General features: G+C 43.0%; 1 protein-coding gene across 3 annotated transcripts in view; it reads left to right on the plus strand.

Annotated features, from left to right (window-relative positions):
* Positions 1-349: 349 nt before the first annotated feature.
* The window catches only part of LOC140476902 (protein spire homolog 1-like), a 202,643-nt gene continuing 190,779 nt past the window's right edge, over positions 350-12,213 (plus strand). The window contains exon 1 of one of the 3 annotated variants that reach the window (XM_072569816.1): positions 350-1,292. In XM_072569816.1, coding sequence (XP_072425917.1) covers positions 1,022-1,292 — 271 coding nt within the window. In that variant the 5' untranslated portion in view covers positions 350-1,021. The remainder of the gene's footprint in view (positions 1,293-12,213) is intronic. The other 2 variants (XM_072569814.1, XM_072569815.1) reach the window with 2 other exon arrangements.

Genomic DNA, 12,213 nt, shown 5'->3' on the forward strand with positions numbered 1-12,213 from the left:
TCAAAGTTACCAGGAATGTAGTTCTCTAATAATAGAGTTTAATCACCTCCCTTTGACATTCCACACTATTATCATACTGGGGGTTTACCACCGACTAGAAACTGGAATTAAACCAGCTACAAGTGTAGCTCAGAAACTACCAGTTCTGCAGTAAGTAATTCACCTCCTGACTCCCCAAAACCTGTCCACCATCTACGAGGCCCAAGTCAGGAGTGTGATGGAAAACTCCCCACTTGTCTGGACAAGTGCAGCTCCAAAATCACCCAAGAAACTTGACACCATTCAGGACAAAGCAGCCGGGTTAATAGGCACCACTTCCATTCCATTCCCTTCCCCCACTCAGTAGCATCGGATGTACCATTTGCAAGGCGTACTGCAATGATTCACAAAGCTTTTGATGGCACTTTGAAAAGCCGCCAACTCTACCTCTTTGAAGGACAAGGGACACAGATACGTGGGGTACACCAACACCTCCAAACCATTCACCATCATCAGTTTTGGTATAGCCGGGCGAAAATCCTAGAACTGCCTGACAGCATTACGTCAAAACAAAATAAAAAGGACTGCAGTGACTTAAGGAGGAAACTCAGCACCACTTTTCTAATGGGAGCTAGCGATGGGCGATAAAGGCTGACCCAGCCAGAGACGCCCACATCCCTGTGAATTAATAAACTGAAGCAAACATGAACACGGAAAATGCAAGCAAGCAAAGGAGGCGGGCTTTTGGACCACACAGCAGGAGTTCACTCTGGCTCCCAGGCAGAGATAGAGTCATATGATTGGATTTAATCAGAAGCCGCTAGAAGAGGCCGGTTTATGTACGAGGAGCTGGCACTGTGAGCGCACTACTGTTGATAATACTGTCACGATGATGATGATGATGCAGAGGCCGGAGAAGACGGTACTGGTTTTATTCCCGTTGCCGATGGTGTAGTGGGGGGTAGCTGTGTTGTGTTCGGATCCAGAGAGAGAGAGAGACAGAGACAGAGACACACACACAGACAGACAGAACCTGCGGATCATGGCAGAGCGATGCTCCGGGAGCCCGGCCCCGGAACGCGGTGCCCAGACGGACTCCCACGACCCGGAATCCCAGGAGCTGTCCCTGGAACATATCCTGAAGCTTTACAACCAGCCCCTGAACGAGGAGCAGGCTTGGGCGGTGTGTTACCAATGCTGCAGCAGCCTCCAGCGACGGCCCGAGGACCCGCAGCCTTTCCCGGGCAGGCTGAGCGGGACCAGGGCTGTCATTCTGCAGCGAGACGGCAACATCAGCATCCGGAGCGAAGCAGGTAACGAGACGCCCCAGAGAGGACAACAAAAACCATGGAAATGTGAAATATCTGACGGGAGGGAGCAGGTTAAAAGCTTGGGGGGTGGGGGGAGAGATGCTAGTCCCCTGATTCGTCTCAGAACTCCAGCAAATAATTAGATAGAAAAGGATAAGGGGGAGGGGGGGGATCAACATCTGGCGGAGGAGGAAGCCAGAAATAAAGACGATTTAGCGAGTAAACCCCAAGTGAGTGGAGAAGGGTCTGCTCTTTTTAACAAAGGTGACAGGTTGGGGGGGGGGGGGAGGAATCACTGAAGGACCCATTGATTAGGACACAGTTCCTTAGGCGGGTGGGCAAAAGGTGATATTAAAGCCAACAGATTTTTTTTCTTCCTTAAATAAAAAATAGCCTCCCGGAGAGGGACAAGAGAGAAAGAGCCATGAGAGTCTGATTAAACAGGCACAGCGTCAGTGGGCACCAATAGGGGCTTGCTTCATTGTTGACAGTGAGAGTCTCTGACTGACTGAGGCAACAAGGTCAGTGCAGCCTCGGGTAAACAAGCTTCAAGCAAGGAGCTCCAATCAAAATTCACAGCCAGAGACCTCTGAATGGCCCAGTAAGAGGCAGGGCGATGCCTGGGTAAAATACAGGAAAACAGCAATTATTAAGAATAAATGTTGCTGACAAATTATTCATTCATGGGATGTGCTGGCATTTATTACCCCCCATTCCCTATTCGCCCAATGGGCAGTCAACCACATTGCTGTGGGTCTGGATTGATATGTAAACCAGACCGGGTAAGGATGGATCATTTCATTTCTTAAACAGCATTAGTGAACCAGATGGATTTTTCATGACAATTGACAGTAGTCATCATTAGGCAAGCTTTTTCTTCCTGATTTTTATTGAATTCTGAGTTCTCCTTCTGCTATGGTAGTTTTTATTTAAGATTAGATTCCCTACAGTGTGGAACAGACCCTTCGGTCCAACCAGTCCACACCAACCCTTTGAAAAGTAACTTACCCAGACCATTTCCCCTCTGACTAATGCACCTAACAGTATGGGTAATTTGGCATAGCCAATTCACCTGGCCTGCACATTTTTGGACTGTGGGAGGAAACCCATACAGACAGTTGCCTGAGGCTGAAATTGAACCTGGGACTCTGGTGCTGTGAGGCAGCAGTGCTAACCACTGAGCCACTGTGCCGCCCCAATAATTTGAACCCATGTTGATAGAAACTCTATCCAGCAACATTATCAATATGCCACTGCCTCCCCAAATCAATAACAAACAAATATAAGCACTGATATGTCAAAAATTGCTGTGAATCAAAAATGCACAGAAATATCATGAGGAAAATAGATTATTCAGTCACCTGAATTGAAAATAAGAACAGGCCTAGGCACAGCCATTCTTTTGCATAGCATGAGCACACAGGATAAACACATGAATTCCCTGGAATAGAATCTGGATTTGACTCACCCAGTTAATGACTTGTTCTGATTGTTATGATTAGCTACACTCCACAAGGCAGCCAGGAGTAAGAACTCATTTGGCTGTGACCTGCACTTTTTATGGCACATTTAACACAATTCAGTATTGCAAAATGAGAAGTAACTGGACAGGGAGCAGACCAAAGATGATTTAGGTGAGCACAACCAAAATCAGATAGGTTTTCAGAGAGTTAGGAAGTAAGGACGAGAACATGCTAGGCCCAACACTGTGCTGTGGAAACTGGGATGGAGGGTGAAAGATGATAAAGAGGAATTGAATATAAGCACAACCCCTTGAGCCTTATGTACCTGGTCTTTGTAATTGACCTCCAGTCATAATCCCTTGATACTTCCAGTCCTGATCAATTCAACTGACCCAGCATCCACAGTCTCCTGGGGGAGTGGATTGCTGATGCTCAGTACCTTTTGTGGAGAAAGTGTTTGCTTGTTTCAGTCCTGCATGATCTAGCTCTAATTTTAAGAACATGCCCCTTGTTCTGGATTTTTGTTTATTGATGTGAGCATAGTTTGAGAGCTCATTGGAGAATATTTATTGTTCCTAATCCCAGAGACAATGATTGTGAACCACCTATGTGCTTTCATAGGCCATTTCAGAGGAAAGTTATGAGTCAACCACATTGCTGTGAGTAGGGAGTTACACGTAGGCCAGACCAGGTAAGGATTAGAGACAAAAACTACCCCACCAGTCTCCGTATCCAATGCATCATCTTCAAACACTTCCCCCAAATCCAAATAGACCCCACCACCAAGAACATCTTCTGCTCCCCATCCCTTTTTGCCTTCCACAGGGACTGTTCCCTCCAACAGTCCTTGTTTCATGCCACCCCGCCCCCCCCCCCCCCCCCTCACCTCCATCCAGGGCCACAAAAGGTCCTTCCAGGTGAGGTAGAGGTTCACCTGCCTCTCTTCCAACCTAGTTTACTGCATCAGGTGCTCCCAATGTGGTCTTCTCTACATCAGGGAGACTGAACATAAACTCAGGGAATGGCTTACCAAGCATCGCAGCCGGGTCCACTGGGGCTGACTGGACCTCCCTGTCACCGCCCATTTCACTACCCTACCCCCACCTCCCCTTTATCTGCAGCTCCCCCCACACCCACCCACTGACCTGAAGTAGGGTTACACCTGAAACATTGACTTTGCACCTCCTGATGCTGCCTCGCTTGCTGTGTTCTTCCAGCATCCTGCCTGTAGACCAGGTAAGGATGGCAGATTTCCCTCTCAAGAAGTACATAAATAAACTAGATGGATTTTATGATGATCTGGTTGTTTCATGCTCACTGTTACTGATAATAGCTTCCTTTTAAAAGATCCTATTTTATTTAACAAACCAAATTCATTTCAGTAACTGTAATAGTGGGATTTGAACTCGTGTATCTCTGACTTTGTGCTCAGGCCTCTGGGTTGCTAGACCAGGAGCATTATGACTATACTACCAAACCTGTACACATTCCCTCACTCTGTGAAAGAGATTCTCTGTGTATCGACCCTACCAAACTCCTTCACCAATCACCCTCAATCTTTCAAACACAAGGAAACAAAATCCAGGTTTATTTGATCTTTCAGTGTAAATTATTGTTTTAAACACTAGTCAATTCTGAAAAATCTGTGCCGTATTATTTTGGTGTGACAACCATTCAGTCCTAGAGCTTAACTTTTCAAGAATCCAGCTTGTTTTCCCCTTACCATTTGCTTTTAAATTAAATCCATTAAGTTCCTCTCCTTAAACATTTCTTTTGATCTTAGCTAGAACTCAGTGAGTAATACTTCACCCACTGCATCAGCAAGTTTCAAGTTGAAGGTCTATTCCAGAGACAAGAGCATACCATTTGGACTGTGACTGAAATGCAATATTAAGGGAGTGCTGCATTGGCAGGAGCATTGGATTTTGACCTTAATCAATTTGCATTTAAATTCCTTGAATAATTTCAGAATAATGTTTCGAAACAATGCTTTATAATCAGTAAAGTATCTGGCTGTATTGGTTTTAGTGGTGTGTAACCACATAAAAATATTTAATAATCTGACAGTAATGGAGATATTACAAAAAGTTACCAGAAAACAATTGAATTTGATATTAAAGACCAGATTTCTGCTTTGAAGTGGGAAGGTCCAGTTAAGAAATTTCCTGACTTGGCACACATGATTACTTTAAAAGGGTATTACTTTGAAAACAAGATAAGGATACAAGAGGAGCACAAAAGCTGGCTACTCAGCACATTTTCAGCAGGTTTGAGGTCGAGTTGGGCTCACCATCTTCAATGGAGACCCCACAGGTGGATGAACACTGAGGCAGGCTGGTTGGAAGGTCTGTCCTTGTCTCTTGAGACTTTAACCCAGTTTCTTCAAACGCTAAGTAAAAACTGTAAGAACTAAGAATCAAAACCAGAAATTGCTGGAAAAGCTCAGCAGGCCTGGAAGCATCTGTGGAGAGAAATCAGAACTGGGGCAGAGAAATTGGGGCAAAGGCGACGGAAGAAGAGCTCAACATCATGTTGTGCCCACAATTCATTTGTGTGGGGTCACAGTGGGATAAAACTGAGACTTTTGCTGAGTACAGAACATTCGGCCTCAGAGGGAGAGTTCTGAGGAATGATCACCAGGCCCGAAACATTAACTCTGATTTCACTCCACAGATGTTGCCAGACCTGCTAAGCTTTTCCAGCAATTTCTGTTTTGTTTCATCAAACATTGTTAGGCCATCAGCCCTCACTGTCCTGACCCTCCCCACATCTCCTCAAACCCCAAATTACTTGTACTTGCTTTCAAACCCTTCCATGCTGTCACCATAGGCACTTCCCTACTTTCCAATATGGGTAGACCTCAAGAACCATGTGGAGATGAGTAAAATTAAACTTTTAGCAATCCAAAAGAACGTGATGCATTGTTGACACTGAGAAAAACTCATTCATGAAACCCATTCAAATGAGCGAACAATAATTTAGTCTAATCAACTCAAATATAGCCACTCCTTTTATAATCCTTAACATTATTAGTCAAACTGATTAACTCAGCCACCCCCCCTGAGAAAAGTGTTTTTCAAACTTTTCAAAATTAGTCAAGAATTTGAGATGGATTAACTGTGTCAACAACCATCAGGGAATGGATGCCTGATCTATTTTTTACACCAAACTAGAAATGGCTGTCAATCATTGCCCTCACTGAAAGTTGTAGCCTTTTTAGTCTTTTTTAAAGGGCTGGGGATTTAAATAGCTTCATATCATCGCACTTAAATAGACGTTATCTCACCTTCACACGGGATCAATAGATATGTAGGGTTGGTGACGATTCGCCACGGCACATTCGCCGCCGCCGATTAGCCACTGCTGGTTCACCACCAGCATTTCTCCACTGGGGTTGTTTGACCTCTGGAGACTATTCGCCACTGGAAATATATATATGTAGTGATTGTTTTCCCTCTCGCCAGTGCCCTTTATTTATACAACAACATAGTACGTATTGATAAAAAAAAGAGGTGAAATAAATATGATTTTATTGGTTTATACATAAAAATGAGTTACAAACACTTGCGGTGGCGAATCCTCCTCAGCGGCCAGTGGGTGGTGGCGAACCATCCTTGGCGGTGAAAGGGCAGTGGTTAATCGGCGGCGGCAAATGGTCCCATCCCGAGATATGTAGAATCCCTACAGTGTGGAAGCAGGCGCTTTGGCCCAACAAGTCTCTCCGAAGAGTAACCCACCCAGATCCATTCCCCTATATTTACCCCTGAATGATGCACCTAACCTACACATCCCTGAACATTATGGGCAATTTAGCATGGCCAATTCACCTAACCTGCACATCTTTGGATTGTGGGAGGAAACCGACGCAGACACAGGAAGAATGCGCAAACTCCACACAGGCAGTTGCCCAAGGCTGTGATCGAACTGGGTCCCTGGCACTGTGAGGCACCAGTGAAAACCACTGAGCCAACATGACATTCCCCTTGCTTGTAACTTCTCCATAAATTCTTGTTGCCTGTACCATGTGTAAGGTTCTAGGAACAATGGAAGTGGGGTGAATTTCAACTCTATTTCAGATGGTTTTGTCAGTTTCTGGTTTCCTGCTAGTCTCTCAAGCCACAACCCTTTCCCCTGCCAGCAAAAAAAAGGGATTTGCCAGAAATGGACATTCACGTCAGTAACCATGGCACTATTTGAAATACCATTTTCTTTCAGTGCTCCTTTTCCACTGTTTACTGTTTTGTACTCCTTTGGTTTTCCTACCTCTCCCAGTACACTGGATTGGCACTCCTTTTTTATTGTGTGTCTTTATGTTTTCCTTGCATAACTTTTTCTTCTGTTGTGATACTGCCTCTTAGCTTGTTTGTTGACAATGATTGCCTAACAAACGGAGTCTTTGCCATTTAGGGTTGCGGATCTATTTTGTATCTCAGACCAATTATTTCCTTGAATATTTTATATTCCCATCATTTGTGAGTTTACTCATTACCAGTTTAGACAGTTTATTTCGATTTAGTTCACTTGCTTAAATTTAACACCTTGGTTGATGGCTCAATCTTTGCACTTTCAAACTTAATATCAAAGTCTATGATTTTACAGTAATTAATTACGAACTGCTCTGTTAGTGTGAAATGGTTAAATAATTTCATGTGGTTTCTGAGCATTAAGTTCAATATGTCCAATTCCATTTTTGGTTCTAAAACATATTGTTCTAGAAGTCTCTGCTGAGTATATTCAAAGAATTCTTACGAAATGACTGTGTCTCAGTGTTTAACATTGTTGTCTCTGAGTCAGAAGTTTGTGGGCTAAGCTCTGCCCCAGAGACATGAACATACCATCCAGACTCCAGTAAAGCAGTGAGAAGGTGTGGCATTGTTGGAGATGCCACCGTTCCAGTGACATTCCTGAGCAAGCTCCTATATACCATCTAATTTGACAATAAAAGATCCCAGGCAATCTTTTAAAGAAATGCAGGGCATTTATCCCTGTCCAATATTTCACCTCAAACAACTGTACAAGACATTGGTTAGGCCACTTTTGGAGTATTGCATACAATTGTGATCTCCTTCCTATTGGAAGGATGTTGTGAAACTTGAAAGGGTTCAGAAAAGATTTACAAGGATGTTGCCAGGGTTGGAGGATTTGAGCTATAGGGAGAGGCTGAACAGGCTGGGGCTGTTTTCCCTAGAGGTCGGAGGCTGAGGGGTGACCTTATGGAGGTTTATAAAATCAAGAGGGGCATGGATACGGTAAATATACAAAGTCTCTTCGTTGGGGTGGGGGTCTCCAGTACTAGAGGGCATAGGTTTAGGGTGAAAGGGGAAAGATAAAAGGAACCTAAGGGGCACCTTTTTTACGCAGAGGATGGTGTATGGAATAAGCTGCCAGAAGAAGTGATGGAGGCTGGTACAATTGCAATATTTAAAAGACATGTGGATGGGTATATGAATAGCAAGGGTTTGGAGGGATATGGGTTGGGTGCTGGCAGGTGGGACTAGATTGGGTTGGGATATCAGGTCAGCATGGACGGGTTGGACAAAAGGGTCTGTTTCCATGCTGTACATCTCTATGACTCTATGATTCTATAACAAGGCAAAAATTGTTTATCTGCATATTTTATATTGCTATTTCTGGGATCTTTCTTTGTACAAATTTGGCTACTATCTGTTCTGGGCAGTATCGCTGCCCTTCCTATCCCAATTTAGTTGCCATTCCTAAACAGCTGGCAGTCTGAAATGTCTAGCTCCTGATCATAACCTGTAGCCTTACCTCCAAAATAACTGAAATATTGTGATCTCTGAGATAAATGTGTGCTTCTAATTTGCTATTTATATCTCTTATGCTGTGTTCATTTGTACACAGAACTCTATCTGTGTAACTGTCTTCATCCAGCCCACTTGTGTGTGGGTGGTCATTTGTCACACTTTCTGACTTAAAATGTACATTTTCCTTTTGCATCTCCAATCCAGTTTAATTATTTTGCCACTTCGCCTTTGAAAGAGAGAGATGAGGTTGCAGAGGTAAGGAAGAGCAAGACCAAGGAGAGACTTGTAGTTGAGGACAAGGTGTTTGAAATTAGTACAGAATGAATGAAGGTTGGTAAGAACAAGTTGATCAGGTAATGGGACTAAGTACTTTAGAATGCTGAATAAGTTCTTGAATGATAAGGTGTGTGGAAGCTGGTCAGGAGAACGTTGATGTAAATAGGTCTTGTAAAATATGGGACAGAGGCCTTGGTACTTGGTCCCAACATTCCTCCATTTGAAGATTCTCATAATTTTCCATGGCTTTGCACCCTTCCTAACTTGGTATCCTTCTCCAACGTGACAGGCCTATGAAATCTCAGTGTTTCTTCAAAAAGGGCCAATTTCCTTCACCCCAACATTGACAGCCATGCTTTCATTTAACTACAACTTGAGGTCTGCAAATCCCCCCCACAAACCTCTCACAGATTCACTTAAGACATTCCTAAAACCAACATTTTTTGTTAAGGTTTTGGTCAGATGTCCTGATGTCTCCTTCTTTGGCTCAGTGTTACCTTTTTCTGAAGTACTTTGGGACATTTTTCCTAATTCATGATATTATATAAATACACACTTTTTTGTAGACATGCTGTCACCATGAGCTATGAAAAGATTTAAATCCAATCTTTTGGGAGAAACTGTGATTAAAAACTGAAGTGAAGTCATGCAGGACAAGAAATGATAAAGACCATGCTCACAACTCATGGAGGATGTTGTTTGTGACTTTGCTTTGACTATTTTAGTAAGGGGAAGGGTTGTAGAGATGGTTGGGAGATTTACACAGGGAGTTAAGTGTGTGGACCTGGCAGGTGACAGCACGTTCAGGCAGAAAAGGCTGCTGGAAATGAACAGCAAGGGTGAAGGTGTTGGAGATGGTTTGAGGAAAGAGGTAATGATAGTTGAATACTTGAAGAAAGGGAATAAATTTGAGATGAGATTACGAAGGGAAGATCAATGGTCAGGGTTAATGAGAAAGGCATTAAAGGGAATCCGAACAAACCCAGGGTCAACATGATTTTGGATGTCTTTTAAGACTCGGCTGGTCACTTCTGCCTGAGTTATGTGCACAGATTCCATGTTTTTAAGCAAGTCTGCCAAGTAACAGTTTGTTTTATACAAAGACGTTTAACAAAGTGACCATTAGTTAACCACTATCAATTGGAAAAAGAACTGAAGGGGAACTGAGGGGACTCTTACACAGTGAATTATAATGCTCTGGACTGCGCTACCTAAAGGTTGCTAGAAGCAGAGTCAATAGAAATAGTAACATTTGGAAGGGAATAGATGAAGCATAATATGGTAAAATGTGAACTTGCCCACTTTAGCAACAAGGAGAGATAAGCAGCATGTTATTTGAATGGTGAGAGGTTACAGAACTCTGAGGGATCAGAATGTCCAGGTGCATGAATCTCAAAAAGCTAGCATATATGTACAGCAAATGATTAGGATGGCAAATGGAATGTTGTTGTTTATTGCAGGGGGAATGGAATACAAAAGTAGCAATGTTTTGCGACAGTTTTACAGAGCATGGATGATGCCACAGTTACAATCCTGTGTGCACTTGGTCTTTTGATTTAAGAAATGATGTAAATGCATTAGAAGCGGTTCAGAGCAGGTTCACTTAATTGATACCTAGGATGCAAGTTTGGGGGGAGGGTGCTGTTTATCCTATGAAGAAAGGTTGCACAGATTGAGCATTTATCTGTTGGAGACAGAGTGAGGTAAATATTTTTCTCTAAGGGTGCTGAGTATTCGGAACTCTGTTTCTGAGAGAAGGGTGAGGTTGGGTCATTGGATATTTTTAAGGCACAATTAGATAAATTTCCCACTATAGTCATAGTGAGTCATTGGTTGTTGGGGGGTAGGCAGGAAGGTGGAGTTGAGGCCCTTGTCAGTTCAGACATGATCTTATTGAGTGATGGAGCACCCTTAAGGAGCTCATATTAAATTGCATTGGGCTTCTGCTGACTATTTCAAAGAAGAGTTCTCCTTATTCTCTTGGCTATGCCTTTTAATCCATGACCGTATAAGTTATTCAACTTCAAATACCTGTACAGCTCCCTTTTAATTTATTGTTTAGTGGATCAGCTCCCATTATCTTTTTCAGGTAGGAAGTTCTTAATCCTAATTAGTCTCCATCAAAAAACGTTGCCAATTATTTCAAATCTATCAATCCACTTGCCAGAAAATGCAGTCATAATCTATCAAAATCTTTCATCACCTTATATCTCACACTCCTCATTTTATTAAGTTTTCTTTCTTGTTGGAGAACCTCCAAGTTTACTCGTGACAAATAACAGAGAGAATGGAATGTTTTGGTGGGGACTGTTTATTGCTTGCCATAGAGCTTACACCTCTGCTGTAAATAATCCCCGCTTGCGCTGGTTGAGTTGCCTTTGTAATAATAATTTTTAATCACTGTGTAGGGACACATTACGACACACTTCCAGGGCAGGTGGGACTTGAACCTGAACCCTTTGCAGAGAGGTAGGGGCAACTCCACTGTACCACATAACCAGTGGGCAATTTGGTTGATGATTTCCAAGTTAACATTGGCAATATGGTTGAGGAGTTCTTGGAAATGCTGTATCCAGCAACTGTTTATAACCTTGCCGTTCTTTAGCACTTTTTGTCTGTCTTTAGAGTGCAAAAGGTTTAGACCACGGTAGTGTGGACCATTTACTGTCTTAATGACACTGAAGAGACCTCTGTGTCATCATCATTTGCCAGCTCTTGGATTCCCCAGGCCTTATCAGTGCACCATTTGTTTTTGAGCTCCTTTACCCTCTTCTGGACATCCACTTTCGCATTTGGCATCGGCCTTTCTGTGGATCTTGCAGCCGTTGTCATTCTGCCAGTCACAGAAAGCTGTCCTGTTCTTGGAAATGAGTTGTCCAATTTCTATGTCATTCTCATCGAATCAGTCCTGATGGTTTATGGACCTGTTATCTGGGGGGTGTTATTGCAGATACTGAGAATGGTAGGTTTAAGCACACTCCAATGTTCTCCTGTGTCCTCTGCGTATTCTTGAGGCAGGTTGTTAGCAAGTGAGGCCCGTAGATATTATGTAGTGACTGTGTCATCCAGGCTTTCCATGTTGAATCCATAATACAAATGAATTAATTTGCCAGGGCTTAGAATATAGAAGCAAGGAAGCATTGTTTCAACTTTTATAAAACATTGATTAGGCCACACATGAAATATTGTGTACAGTTCTAGCTGCCATACTATCGGAAAGATGTGATTGCAATGGAGAGGGTGCAAAGGAGATTCACTAGGATGTTGCCTGGGATGAAGAGTCTCAGATATAAGGAGAAACTGGATCGGCTGTGTTTGTTTTCCTTGGAGCAGAAGAGGCTGAGGAGGAATCTGTTTGAGATTGAAATTATGAGAAATATAGACAGAGTAAATAATGAGAATCTCTTCCCCATGTTTATT

The sequence above is a fragment of the Chiloscyllium punctatum genome, chromosome 5 (genome assembly GCF_047496795.1).
Source record: "Chiloscyllium punctatum isolate Juve2018m chromosome 5, sChiPun1.3, whole genome shotgun sequence".
NCBI lineage: Eukaryota > Metazoa > Chordata > Chondrichthyes > Orectolobiformes > Hemiscylliidae > Chiloscyllium > Chiloscyllium punctatum.